General features: G+C 32.5%; 1 protein-coding gene across 1 annotated transcript in view; it reads left to right on the top strand.

Moving 5' to 3' along the window:
- Positions 1–14,865, top strand: part of LOC114339047 (uncharacterized) — a 38,330-nt gene that overhangs the window by 5,851 nt on the left and 17,614 nt on the right. Inside the window, exon 2 of the mRNA XM_028289683.2 lies at positions 7,051–7,131. Coding sequence (XP_028145484.2) covers positions 7,051–7,131 — 81 coding nt within the window. The remainder of the gene's footprint in view (positions 1–7,050; positions 7,132–14,865) is intronic.

Raw genomic sequence — 14,865 nt, 5'->3', positions numbered from 1 at the left:
TGACTATTTGACTATAAATACTTAAATTTAACTTTATTCAAAAACAGCATAAAAAAGGTAGTTCAAAATGGCGACAGTTTTTTGCCTTTTGCCATCTATTGGCATTTCTCGAAAGCTGTAGAACGAGCACTGACATGAACGCGCAATGAGAAATGCATTCCAAACAGAACCGGAGATCACCTGTGAACCCGGTTCAACTGAACCATAGATTAACGCAGGTATGAGAAATCGACCCTAATAACCTTTCCACAGTGTAATACTTCTCATTATCACTATTTGACTTCACATACCAAGTGTTATCATCTACAACTGTTATATTCTCACTGCTGATTATTAATCCTTTTCTGTGTCTATTTAATATTTTCTTTATTTTATATGTTTGTTTGCCCTTTATGTTTTTGTCAACCGATCAAATAACTTATCTCTTATTAATTTCATTAGAGCAGAAATGCACCTATCAAGCCGTCTTACTTTTTTTGCCTTCTAAGTATACATGTTTCAAGGTTTTGTGCATCGATTCCAGATACATGTTGTGTTTATTCCAACACCCTTTCTATAGCAATATGCCCACAATTGGGGCCTATGGGAGTAATATTCCTGAAAGTATTCTCCAAATAGCCTTGTTACGTCATCGGACAATAACTCATGTAATACAGAATTTAACAACATATGGAATTTATTTACATCTGTTGTTTCCATAACCATTCTTAAACATTTATCCACCATTACCTTTGTTGCTTGATCACCATTGACTTTTTGAAGATTTTTGCGCCAGTTTCTATCTACAGGCCAGATGCAAAGAAGACGATGTGTTGGTACTTCCATAATGTTAATCCATGCATTGTAAAATTCTGGTGCATCATCTGACATAAAAATTTCTGTTTTAATTACACCTACTTTAATCTTCAAAACAGAAAAGAAATGCATTAAAGTCATGGTGTCTACTCGATTTGAAAGCAGGAATGCAACAGGGATACCCTCACCATATTCATCAACAACTAAAATTGTTGTTAACTAAAAGTCGTATGGATTAGTACCATGTGTCGAGTCAATACAAATTTTGCTTGATGCAAATTGTTTGAATAAAGATTCTTGTGCAGATGTCATTAATATTAATACAAAGTCTACATTTTCAAACAGTTGTTCTGTATCACTAATACCTTGAGGTTTATAAAATAAAACTGGCGAACAATCATCAAATCTTGCCATTTGCTTCACCCATAGGTCTACACTTGTGGCATCATTTTTATGAAGCTGGGAATCATGCTTTAATAAAAATTCCTTTTCAATGTTTAGGAGATCTTGGTGACTTAAAAGGTGTATACGTTGCAATGAGTTTTCAGTATTTAAACTGTTTCTTATATCATCCAAAATTTTGCCAAATGATACTCCTTGTGCAATTCTACCTAAAAATATAATATGTTACTCTTATAAGCAATAATTATCTAGAATTAAAATGTTACCTGCTATTTCTGTTCTTTCCAATTTTGAAAGATTTAAATGTTTAAGGGAACACTCATGCCCAATGTGTGGAGTATATAAAAAAGAAGTAAAGTTTCCATTTTCCTCTAGTAATTCGAGAGTTGAAGGACATAACGAATTCATTTTTGCTACTCCTTGCCTTTTTGAAGCTTTGTTTGATTTCATTTCATCCTCATGATAGCCTGATCGATGACAAATGTAGTACCATTTCTTTCCAGTACTGGAAATTTTCGTTCCTGTCTCTTTCACATAAGAGCATTGTAACTGTTTCTCTTTTTTATCCTTCCATGAAGTAAAATCTATAAACATAAAATTTGCTGTTATTGCTGAATTGTTTATATAAAATGAAACTTGCCTTCCATTGAGGAAAATGAATACTTTTCCATAAAAATCTCGATGTTATGTACTTTAATGTAATGGTCTCTCAAATCTTCATACATTTTGTGATATGTTTCACATAGGGAACAGCATAATTTATTAAGAACACAGTCCGATTTCACTTAATGAAGGTTTCGGATATGCGCATGCAAGTTCTTTTTCAGAGTAAACGTTTTACCGCAATATTCACAAAGTTCCATTTTTGTAGCTTTCAATGGAAGTCAAATAAGTAAATTCGTTTAACAAAATGATCAGTTGTGCTAAATATTAGGTTATATCACTGGTTCTACAAAAACACAGTTTTTTTTGCAGTTAAAACCACAGATTTTTAATAATAAAACGAGAAAAGCAAAGAGAACACTGAAAACTTTAAAACACGTAAACAACAATGAAACGGCGCTGTCAAAGTCACGTCAGTCACGTGACCTGGTCCTATTCTGTGACAAAAACAACACAAATGGAAAATTTCTATTTTTGCCGCAGGTGTCGCTGTAATCGCAGCCATCCTGTCTGCACCGCCTCGTAAACCAAAGACGTATGACGTAGATATATTAATATTATGTGACACATGACAGAAGCTCGAAACAAATGACAATCGATGAAAAGCCCTATGCACAAATAATACTAATATAAAAATATCGATCGAAAATTCACCGCCTACTTCTCAACCAAATTTTATCCAAAATTGTCACCGCCCTGTAACCGAGATTCAACCAATTAATTATTCATACTTCGCAATCTAAACTATTCCCCTTTTCATGACCATTTTTCAGTGCGTCACAAATTATAGAAAAAAAGGTAAGTCCGTGATAAGACACATTTATGACATTTATTCTAACATGACATGTTAGCTAAATCTGACAGTTGTCACATTTTATTTTCAATTTGGAATAAAAACAAATCAATTGTGTCTATTGCATTTATAAAATGGTATTTTCTTTGATTTGTATGGTCTTATAAATTGTACAGATTATATTGATAATATTATTATTTAATTTAATAAATAATTCGTTTTTGAGTATGGCATTATCTATCGACAACTAGGAATAATCACCGAACTAGAATAATTACCAAAGTAATCACCGACGTGCCTTTTTTTCTGTCACATAAAATTTAATGCGTTAGAGAGAAATCGAAAAACTGTTACGCACTGAAAAATGGTCATGAAAAGGACTATACAATCAACTAGTTCACAATAGAAAGAAATGACCAATATTCCTTCATTAAATTCAAATTCACGCACAAATACTTAGCCAGCCAGATAAAGTTGCAATTAATAATCTCATTCAAAATCAACCAACCTCAGTCATCCTCTGACACTCAATCGTCCAAACGAACGGTATCAGAAATAACGACTCCTCCAACAACAGTAGACAGAACTAAGTTAAAGAACCTCTACGTAAATCTAAGAAATCAAAAACTGTACCTGAAGATAATAAGAATTTAGCAGAAAATCTTATTAATTGTACTAGTTCTTTCTTTCAAGATAATTCTGATAACGGTGACTTAACCCAGGAAGAATTAATTGATTTCTTCGAGAATGCACTCGGTTCTGCTGATCCTTTCAGCATTGCTGAACCATATACAGAATATATTGAAACACTCCTCAAATTTGTGACTGAAATCCATCCAGCACTAACTCCCAAGTACATATCTTAAAAGTCATTGTACTAGATTAAAAAATTAGATTATGAAACAATATGTAACCTACATTTTGTTGTTTTGGTAGATGTTTTCAATAGTTTTTTTAATGTCTAGGGGAACCTCTCTATTATACAGAAGATGGATCATATTTGAGTCTTACTATGGCAACTGCTTCCTTTAAGTCAATCAGATATAGAACTGTTGGTCTATTGCTGTAGTTATTTCTCAGAAAATTGCTTTATAACGAATATTATCTGTACACGATCTTCCAATACAAAAACCGTGTTGTTGATCTGCTAAACTTACCATCTGTTTCATCATCTAGTTCTTGTAAAATTTCAGTTATAAGTTTTAGGGTAGTACTTAACAAGTTGATACATCTGTAGTTTTCTAGCTGTTTTATCAATTTTTTTTTAATAGTAGAATTAGTTCACTCGTTTTGCATTCTTCCGGTATTTTATTGTGTTTTATAATTTTGTTAATTAATTAACCTCTTATTATTTAATCCTATACAATGAAAGCTAAGCAAGCACCTAAATAGAATTTAAATCCATAAGGAAAAATTTTCCTCTAGCTGGCTGTATACCATTAATTACAAAAATTGAAGAAAAAGATCTTCTGTGTAAAAGGTATATTAGTTTAAAAACCCCAATAAAGGGCTACATTAAAATACAGAACGTTTTCGCTCTAAAGAGAGCATCATCAGTGTTCTAAGCAAGCTCTGCATGCTAAGCCACCTTCTTTTCGAAAAGGCGTTGGCTTTCACCTTTCTCTTTGTGAAGACAGAGAAATCAACTCAACCACCCACATGCTTGTGGTATAGTCATATGGTGCCTTGAGGTATACCTTTTAAATTTCACCCATCGCCAGGGTTTAATAAATAATATGCCAATGCAAGACCTTTGGTCGGCATTTTAAGGGTTTTAACCCATGTATTTTTGGTGGCTTAGCATGTAAAGCTTGCTTAGAGCACTGATGCCGCTCTCTTTAGAGCGAAAACGTTCTGTATTTTAATGTAGCCCTTTATTGGGGTTTTCAAACTAATATACCTTTTACACAGAAGATATTTTTCTTCAATTTTTCTAAATAGAATTCATTTTAAATAAAGATAGTCCAGGGTAATAAGGTTTTTCCATGACACTTCAACAGCCAGGGTACTGAAGCGTTTTTTCGACAGGTAATACATGGTAATTTCGCCAGGTAATTTCGACAGGATATGGCGGCCATTTTTATTTGTAAACAATTTAGTGTCAAAAAACGGCCATTTTTCCTTTATTTTTTCAAATCAATGGAAACAATGAAACTTATGGTTTTTTTATTACAGTTTTTACTGTAAACAGTTACAGTTTTTTTAGTAGTAAATATCTTTGAGAGTATGAGAAAGCTTTAAAATGGCGTATTACAAAGTTTGATATACTTATTTATTGTTAATATAAATGTGAAAATTGAAATTTTCGTCAAATGAAAGTTCTTTGGGGCTTAATATGTGATACAAAATTCAAAGCGATTCATTCAATTGTTTAAATTTTATTCAAATTGTTTATCCCAAAGAGCATTTTTTTCCAATAATATAAGTCAGGAAGTGTCAAATGAAATAGCATGAGCTATATTTTCAAATTTGTTTAAAAAAGTGAATAAAAAAAATGCATTTATTGATAATAAATAATTATGCAAAAGTATCGTCAATCTTTCCTTATACACTTTTTATTTTTTTATGATAAATTATGTATATTTATTACAATTTTTTATCAATTATTTTATACATTATTTGGTAGTTGTGCACTTAAAACAGGATAAACAAATAGATTTTTTTGAAAAAAGTTATTCAAAAAGTTTATAAGGAAAAATTGACGATACTTTTGCATAATTATTTATTACTAATAAATGCATTTTTTATTCATTTTTTTAAACCACTTTGAAAGTTTAACTCATGCTCTTTCAATTGACACCTGTAGAATGGTTCTAAAATCATTTTTTTCTGACTTATGTTATTGCAAAAAAGTTCTCTGGTATAAATAATTTGAACAAAATTTAAACAATCGAATGAATTGCCTTGAAATTGTTATCACATAAAGTACCAAGGAAATCTCATTTTATAAAAATTTCAAAGCTGTACACTAATGTTTACATTAGTTATTGCGAACTTAATTTCTTTTGCAATTTCGAACTTTTTTCTCAATTATATTAACAATAATAGTTATTTATGATATAAGTGTTAAAAGTACACGTTTAAGGCACGCATGTGAAAGTTTGCAGAATGAGCGAAGCGAATTCTGCAATTCACATGAGTGCCTTAAAAATGTACTTTTTAACACGTATATCATACAATATTTTTTCTACAAACGTCTTATATATCAACGATTATAATTTATTTATTCTCAATTACAGGACAATATCTACAAAAACTTTTACTTGAACTTGACTGACATTCCATTTTTATATGTTTCTTGACATTACATCAAAACTGCCTATACTGTATACGTAAATCATAACAACTATAGAATAACATCTTACTTTTATTGTTGTGTATTCTAACAAATTTTAATAGTTTTTATCCACAAACCTGCTAAAAATGCAATAATACAGTTTAAATTAAATTTTAAAAAACCTTTTAAACCACCTTTTTCAAATTGCGCAAGTTGTACTATTAATATTAATGTCGATAAATGAAATATAAATATTTTGACGTTACAGAATTGGACAATTCACTTTTAAATGCAGTGCCTTAAAATTTTTAAAGCACTGACTAGTGCCTTAAAGTAGTATTTTTAACGCTCCTATGGAGTGCTAAAAATTGCATTTTTAACACGGTTGTAGAAAAATGAGTATATCAAACTTTATAATACACCATTTTAAAGCCTTTTTCATGCTCTCGAAGATGTTTGTGCTAAAAAAAAACATAAGTCTCACAGTTTTCCATAGATTTGAAAAAAGGCCGTTTTTTGACACTAAATTGTTTATAAATAAAAATGGCCGCCAGATCCTACTAAGGAAATAGTTACAGCTTGTTCGTATAGGTATTACCTGTCGAAAAAACGCTTCAGTACCCTGGCTGTTGAAGTGTCACGGTATGAACACTATGAACAGGGTATATTTTTTCCTATTACCCTGGCCTAAGACTGATTTAAGCTGGCATCTGAACTGGCATCTAAGTTGAAACTGGTTATTTTGTTTACAGTTTTCTCAAAAAACCATAAAATACAAAAACTGTAATATAGTAAAATTGGACAAAAATGAGATAAAGATAAAAATTACACCTGGATTTATGGCAAATATTAGTCTGTTACTTTTATTTGTTTTGTCATTGAATTCTTTAGGAGACGTGTTCTTACTGATAGTAATTAACCAGTGTTGATTACATAGTTTTGAATATGACTTGAAAATGCCAGATTCTTTTTTAAAAATAGAAAAAATTCACCGCGTAATTCACGATATAAAGAAAAAATTAACAAAAACAGTATGCCTGTTGTGTTCGTGATTCGTATGCTTGAATTTTATTTTATTTTATAATTTGTTTAACCCTTGTTTTATTTTATTTTATTTTAGAAATGACTTGAAATTGATCATTGCTACACTTCCAGATATATTAAAAGACGAGCAAAAGTTTGCGGATATAATGATAGAAAAGTAAGTGACAAAGTTATATACCATAACCTTTTTTTTGGACTGAGGTGGAACGCTCTTAGCAGACTAGGGAAGGTGTCCTAGTACTGTTGGACTCGGACAGGAAAGGAGAACACGCTAGGGCGCACCAACCACAGTATGGCCCGTGCGTCCCGCATGCCCCCCGTGACCAGCCGCCTACCAACTAAAACCACCCCCTCTTCCGACCCGGAATATCCCTGGACGTGCTCCTTAGGGAGCGATGCATGGTGATATCCCGAGCTGTCTGAAAGAAAGTAACCAGAAGCATTGGGTCATTTAAGGGTCTATTTTCCAGCCTAGAAACGGTAGGACTAAATAGAGAAAAGTCTGATTCCTACACGGAGGAAGGTGGGCCAACTCCTGCCTAAAAACGGCAGGGCTTGGTGACTGTTCTGTAGTGTGGCGGATAGAATGAGCCCTAGAAGAATTAGGGTCATATTTCTCTGACGCGGATTATTTTTTTTTATTATTTTTTATTTTGCTTTTTTTATTTTTTTTATTTTTTATATATATTTTTTTTTATTTTATAACTATTGTGTTGACCCGCCTCACCCATTCTGCTCCAGTCGTTCCAACTCGGATTTTCTCTTAATTATACCGGTTATAATGTCAATTATGACCTCGAAATCCGCCTTGTTTCCGATCGCAAAATTAATAATATTGTTAGGGCCGATGTCGCCAAACCTACTATGAAGCCTGTAGAGAGTAATAAATGCAATCCACATACAGTAAAAAGATGGTGCTACCGTAGATTATTCCATGGCGAATTTTTTAGCTTAGAAATCTAAGGAATTGTTTTGAAAAGATTTCCATTTGATAGTAGTAGGAACTTTAAGTTGACTGCTGTATTATCAGTTGCAGTATACGATATTTATCATAATAATATTACCGAGGTATTCAAGTTTCCGTTTCTTAATTATTGTGAAAGAGATTTCTTTTTCTTTTCCCGTTCGGCGCAATACCTCTACGCTGGTTGATGTTTCCGCTATTGTTGGTTGGTTGATGTTTCTGCTTTTTCATTGATGTTTCCGCTATTGTCCAAGCCTCTGTGCCATACAACAAGACTGAAAAACAAAGCATTCTAGAAGCCGTATTTTAGTGGGAGAGATATGTCAATATAGGTGAATATATTTCTCATATTGTTAAATGTTGCTCTGGTCTTTTAATAACACGTATTTAAGTTTTAGAAATAAAATTAAATATCTTTGTAGTTCGGTCAAACATAAAAGTATAACGAGTGGTTCAAGTTACTTATTCTATGTTTTGTAGATGCTGTCTTCTGTCGAATTTTCGTATCTGTCTTCACATTCTTCGTCGTCTTCATTTTGAACGTAGTTTAAGCACCTAGTGTTTGCAATCACTCAACAAACTCATGAAACGCACTGTAAAATACATACAAAGTATGTATATTTGGCATCGTTTAACTAAAATCATGATTTTATTAACTTTTCTACGTCCACATCGAACGTCGTTGTCAAAATACAAAATATTAATAAGTTAAACAAAAATGGTGTTGCTTAGTAAAAAATTCTTCTGATAATTTATTTAATCTGACTCATTTATATCGTCAATTCAGACATAATATATTATACATTTTAAAGTAGAATACTTTAAAATGATATTGGCAATAATTATGAGTTGCGTTCCTGGGACAACTTTACTGAAAGGTAGTTCATTGGATTACATGAAATCAACCCCAACTTAAAAATATTTGTTACAAAAAAATCATAGCAGGTGATCTGCCTTTAAAAAGACAACCACATACAACGGTGACAGTAAAATTCTCGTGCTAGAGATTCCATAGTAAATCACGAGGAAAAACCAGGAAAAACCTCGTGATACTATCCAGATATCGTAATTATTTGGTCTTACATATAGTTTACTCTCAAAACTAATACCAAATTCTGACTTTATACATATATGTATATTTTAAATTATAAATAATATTAATAATACATAGATACATAAATCATAAAATCCTTTATAAAGGTATATTTGTTAAAATCCCTATACAGGGCTACATCAAAGACAGAACTAGTTTTCGATCTGTTGACCGATCATCATCAGTGCAATCCTAAAATGTGTACAACCAGATAAAATGATGCAAAGTATTTAAAATGTTGACTAAGGTTATAAAAACTTATAGATTATACTCACTTAGAATCTACATGCAAGCCACCAAAGTAAAAATAACAGGGTAAAAACCCTTTACAATTGATCCGTCATCGGAACATATGACAAAGATGTGAATTATAACATGGATGATTAAGATATCCAATGTTTTTCGCCCGAGGTACCAATGAGTTCTATCTGACAAATTCACATCATGACTGTATGGAAGCAAGTGATTTTGATAACGGAAATTCTGAATGGTGACATGACAGGAATGACAGTTCCACAGGAAGTTATAATTTCCCTGTTGTTTTGTGGTATTTATTGTAAAATTTGTTAAATTAATAACAATAAAAACAGTCGTTCCCACTGTGGTAGATAGTCTGTAAAAATGGAAATAGACTTGATGTAAATGTTAAAATATTGTAATGGAGGAAGTAGGCAAACCACATTACACATAATACAGAAAACTTAATAAACATTATCAAACCCTTTATATGTGATATCTAGGGCTTAGAAAAGCAGTTGTGTGTTTATTTAAAAGTTATCAATTATATTAGAATAATTGGAAGTTGTTATAGTATGTGGAAGTACCATAAAAATCACTGTGTGGGTGACAAAGGTGTAGAACTGTTTTCTGATCTGGGAGGGATATATAATACAAGCTAAGATACATGCCACCATTTCTCAAGATCCCTGCATATCGCCTGGAACTCTAAGGGTTCGACAAAACAGACCAATATATGAGATAGCTAACATAGGGGAGAGGGATGGTGTTATAAATTTATTAGAATATAATTAAAATGTAACATGAACGGGACCCAGAAAGAGTAGTGAGACTATTAAATTTAGTTGCAGTATGATTATATGGGGTGGATATAATTAAATTATTGATGAAAATTTAGAGATGAAACGGTATGTATGTGGGTGATGATAGCAGCTATTGGTTTGTGTGTGTATAATTGGATAGTGATAGTGGTTGATGGATAGAGATGAATAAGGAAAAAAAATCATTATGAATTGTGTCAAATCAACTGTAAATGTGGCTATGTGAAAGCGATAGAGTAATAAAGAGGTGAAAAGTACTATTGTAATTAAAAAGAAGTTAAGAAAACAGTTGTCGATGAAGTGGATGGAAGTCCCGGTTAAACGAAACATGGCGGTTGACACAATTTGGGCTTTTTTGTTTTTCTCTGACTATTTCCAGGTCCTCGTACAAGTCCAACTCCAGAAAGTCTCTTTGGGGGATATTGTGTAGAAGAGAAACATCATCTGGGATGTTCAGAGTATGATTTTCCTCTTTGAGATGTTGTGAGAAGGTAGAGGTATTCTCTCTTCTGATGTGTTCAAGAGAGCGAGAAGCAAGTGATCTACAAGTTCTTCCTATGTAGGTGGCATCACAGTCAGAACATTGTAGTTTGTAAACACCACTACGATTCATATAGTTGATAATATCTTTGGTGTTAGATAGAGACTGTCCTATGTTGTTGGATACCTTAAAAGAAATTTGGAGGTTATCTACTGATCTTTTTATAATATTTGAAATATCCCCAGATAGTCGATCTTCGTGAAAAGGTATGGAAGCATAAGTAGGTTTGGTTGTCAAACCCATAGGGAACGCGGCATGTCGTAAGACCCTGAGCTGTCTTTTATGCATGAGCTTGCTTATGATGTGTGGATCGTATCCGTTGTTGAAAGCAATTTGACGTATTATATTTAATTTTTTACTGTAGTTGGATTGTGATAAGGGGATGGTTTCAAGACGGTGTATGTAACTATGAAAAGCAGCAAGTTTGTGTGACATTGGGTGGTTGGAAGATGCTGAAGTTGGACTTGTACGAGGACCTGGAAATAGTCAGAAAAAAACAAAAAAGCCCAAATTGTGTCAACCGCCATGTTTCATTTAACCGGGACTTCCATCCACTTCATCGACAACTTTTTTCTTAACTTCTTTTTAATTACAATAGTACTTTTCACCTCTTTATTACTCTATCGCTTTCACATAGCCACATTTACGGTTGATTTGACGCAATTCATAATGGCTTTCTTTCCTTATTCATCTCTATCCATCAACCACTATCACTATCCAATTATACACACACAAACCAATAGCTGCTATCATCACCCACATACATACCGTTTCATCTCTAAATTTTCATCAATAATTTAATTATATCCACCCCATATAATCCTACTGCAACTAAATTTAATAGTCTCACTACTATTTCTGGGTCCCGTTCATGTTACATTTTAATTATATTCTCATAAATTTATAACACCACCCCTCTCCCCTATGTTAGCTATCTCATATATTGGTCTGTTTTGTCGAACCCTTAGAGTTCCAGGCGATATGCAGGGATCTTGAGAAATGGTGGCATGTATCTTAGCTTGTATTATATATCCCTCCCAGATCAGAAAACAGTTCTACACCTTTGTCACCCACACAGTGATTTTTATGGTACTTCCACATACTATAACAACTTCCAATTATTCTAATATAATTGATAACTTTTAAATAAACACACAACTGCTTTTCTAAGCCCTAGATATCACATATAAAGGGTTTGATAATGTTTATTAAGTTTTCTGTATTATGTGTAATGTGGTTTGCCTACTTCCTCCATTACAATATTTTAACATTTACATCAAGTCTATTTCCATTTTTACAGACTATCTACCACAGTGGGAACGACTGTTTTTATTGTTATTAATTTAACAAATTTTACAATAAATACCACAAAACAACAGGGAAATTATAACTTCCTGTGGAACTGTCATTCCTGTGATGTCACCATTCAGAATTTCCGTTATCAAAATCACTTGCTTCCATACAGTCATGATGTGAACTTGTCAGATAGAACTCATTGGTACCTCGGGCGAAAAACATTGGATATCTTAATCATCCATGTTATAATTCACATCTTTGTCATATGTTCCGATGACGGATCAATTGTAAAGGGTTTTTACCCTGTTATTTTTACTTTGGTGGCTTGCATGTAGATTCTAAGTGAATATAACCTATAACTTTTTATAACCTTAGTCAACATTTTAAATACTTTGCATCATTTTATCTGGTTGTACACATTTTAGGATTGCACTGATGATGATCGGTCAACCGATCGAAAACTAGTTCTGTCTTTGATGTAGCCCTGTATAGGGATTTTAACAAATATACCTTTTATAAAGGATTTTATGTTTTTGTAATGGTATACAGCCAACTACAGGAAATTTTTCCTCGTGGATTAGATACATAAATAATACTAAAATATAAAATATGTACTATCCTTGATATGTTATTGACTTACTAATCGTGGTATTCTTTTTCTATTGACTTCCTCTTTTAGTATGGGTAACCACATCATTTTTGAATTGTACCGAGGAATTTACGACGCAATTGGCTTCTTTAATTTTTCTCTTTTTACTATATATGTTTCTTTCAGGACTATACTTGAATCTCTCCACTGAACTCTATCTTCATTATCCCAGGGGTATTGACATATTTGAGATCTATCAAATTCTCTATTTTTAATATAAGACTGATGTCACCGTTGAATGTGGTTGTCTTTTTAAAGACAGATCACATGCTATGATTTTTTGTGATGGATATTCTTGAGTTGGGGTTGATTTCATGTAATCGAATAAACTATCTTTCAGTAAAGTCGTCTCAGAAACGTAAGTCATAAATATTGCCAATATGTCTGTATGTCATGTATGTCTAAATTGCCGATATAAATGGGTCAGATTAAATTAAGTCATTAGAAGAATTTTTACTAAGCAACAACATTTTTCTTTAATTTACTAATATTTTGTATTTTGAAAACAACATCCGAAGTGGAAGTCGAAACGTTAATAAAATAATTTTTTTATCTAAATTGTGGCTTATTTTCCATTTAGAATAGTTAATTGCAAAAATGCCACAAGGAAATAGCTTCAGAAAAACATCAGTTTCTTTGGTTTAACCGCAGGCATTGAATTTGATTTTTGTAGGGCTGGGACAATGAGAACATTGACAGACAAGTGAAATAAATACCAACTACCCATATTTCTTGCCTTCTTAGACTATGAAAACCCGTTTGATAGTATCGAGATGTGGGTCATAGAACAAGCTATTGGTAATTGTAGAATATATTCGAGATATAGGCATCTAATATATAATAAATATGAAAATGCAACTATGATAGTAAAACTAGACCTAGCAGACGGCTTCAAAAAGGCAAATTTGTCTTACCGCATTACCGTTAATGGCAAGAAGCTAAACCACCTCAGATTCGTTGACGACATTGTGATTATAACGAGCACATTTAAAAAACTGCAAATTATGATGAAGAAACTCGCAGACAGGTCCCAATACAGTCCCAATATGAAAAAAACAAAAATAATGACAAACACAGATGACCCCAGAAGTATCACTATAAATGGCAGCGAGATAGGCCCAGGAATATATATACCTAAGCCAAATCCTGAAACTTGACAAAGAGAACCAAAGTGCGGAAATTACTAGAGAAGCAAAACTAGCACAAGCAGGATTTACAAGACTTAGTTGGATACTTAAGAGCCTCAAAATACCCCAATACTTGAGGAGAAAAATGTTCAACCAGTGCATCCTTCCTATCATGACATATGGATGTCATACTTGGACCCTAACCAAGGGAATTATGAATAAACTAGCCACACACAGAGCAATATTAGATATACGACTATCAGAATAACAGAAACTACTGGGTAAGATCAAAAACAAAAGTCGAGAACATTACAACAAAAATTGCCAAACTTAAATTCGCAGGTAAAATATTGCAAAACCTCTCAATTTTAAGGAACCGCTTGGATTGACATGAAATTTGGCATACACATAGCTAACAAGTCAAAGAAAAAAAGTGATATTGTGCCGATATGTGCTTTTGCCCCGGGGGTGGTTTTCACCCCTTCTTGGGGGTGAAAAAATATTCGTCCAAAGTAAGTCCGGAAATGGGTAAACTGACTAATTCTAAGTAACTTTTGTTCTATAGAGTTTTTTCAGTCAATATTTTTCGAGTTATTTGCCAGTAAATATGTTCATTTTTTCAACAAAATAACCACGCTTTTAGACGGTTTTTTGCAAATAACTCAAATAGTAAGTATTTTGTCGAAAAAACATTCTTAACAAAAATATAGCCTGTAAAAAATTTAAAAAAATGGTGTATATATCACCTCTGTATACCTAATAGAAGCAGAGTTATAGCTAATTAAAAATAGGTTCATATTCGTAAAATTCCAAATAGAATATTTTAACTAACAATAAAACACTTAAAACGTTTGTTTTCTATACTTCCACAAAATTTATTATAACTAAGTGACTACAGCTGTTTCGGCAGAGTGCCTTTCTCAAGTGATATAGTTTACAATGTGTTTGCCTTTTTAAGTCTTCAACTGAAGAGGTTGAGGTTTCACCTAAATTCACCGTAAAAAATACACTAGAACTAGTTAATAAAATACAACATTTTCAATTGCCCAAAAACTCCAGACTAATTTCATTTGACGTAAAAAATCTTTTTCCTAGTGTTCCTCCTACAGAAACTTTTGTTTTAGTTAAGAATCTTTTAGACCATAATAGTACAAATCCGATCA

This window comes from Diabrotica virgifera, chromosome 5 (genome assembly GCF_917563875.1).
Source record: "Diabrotica virgifera virgifera chromosome 5, PGI_DIABVI_V3a".
Lineage (NCBI taxonomy): Eukaryota > Metazoa > Arthropoda > Insecta > Coleoptera > Chrysomelidae > Diabrotica > Diabrotica virgifera.
Note: the sequence above shows the minus strand (reverse complement) of the source record. Positions and strands in the feature narration are given on the sequence as shown.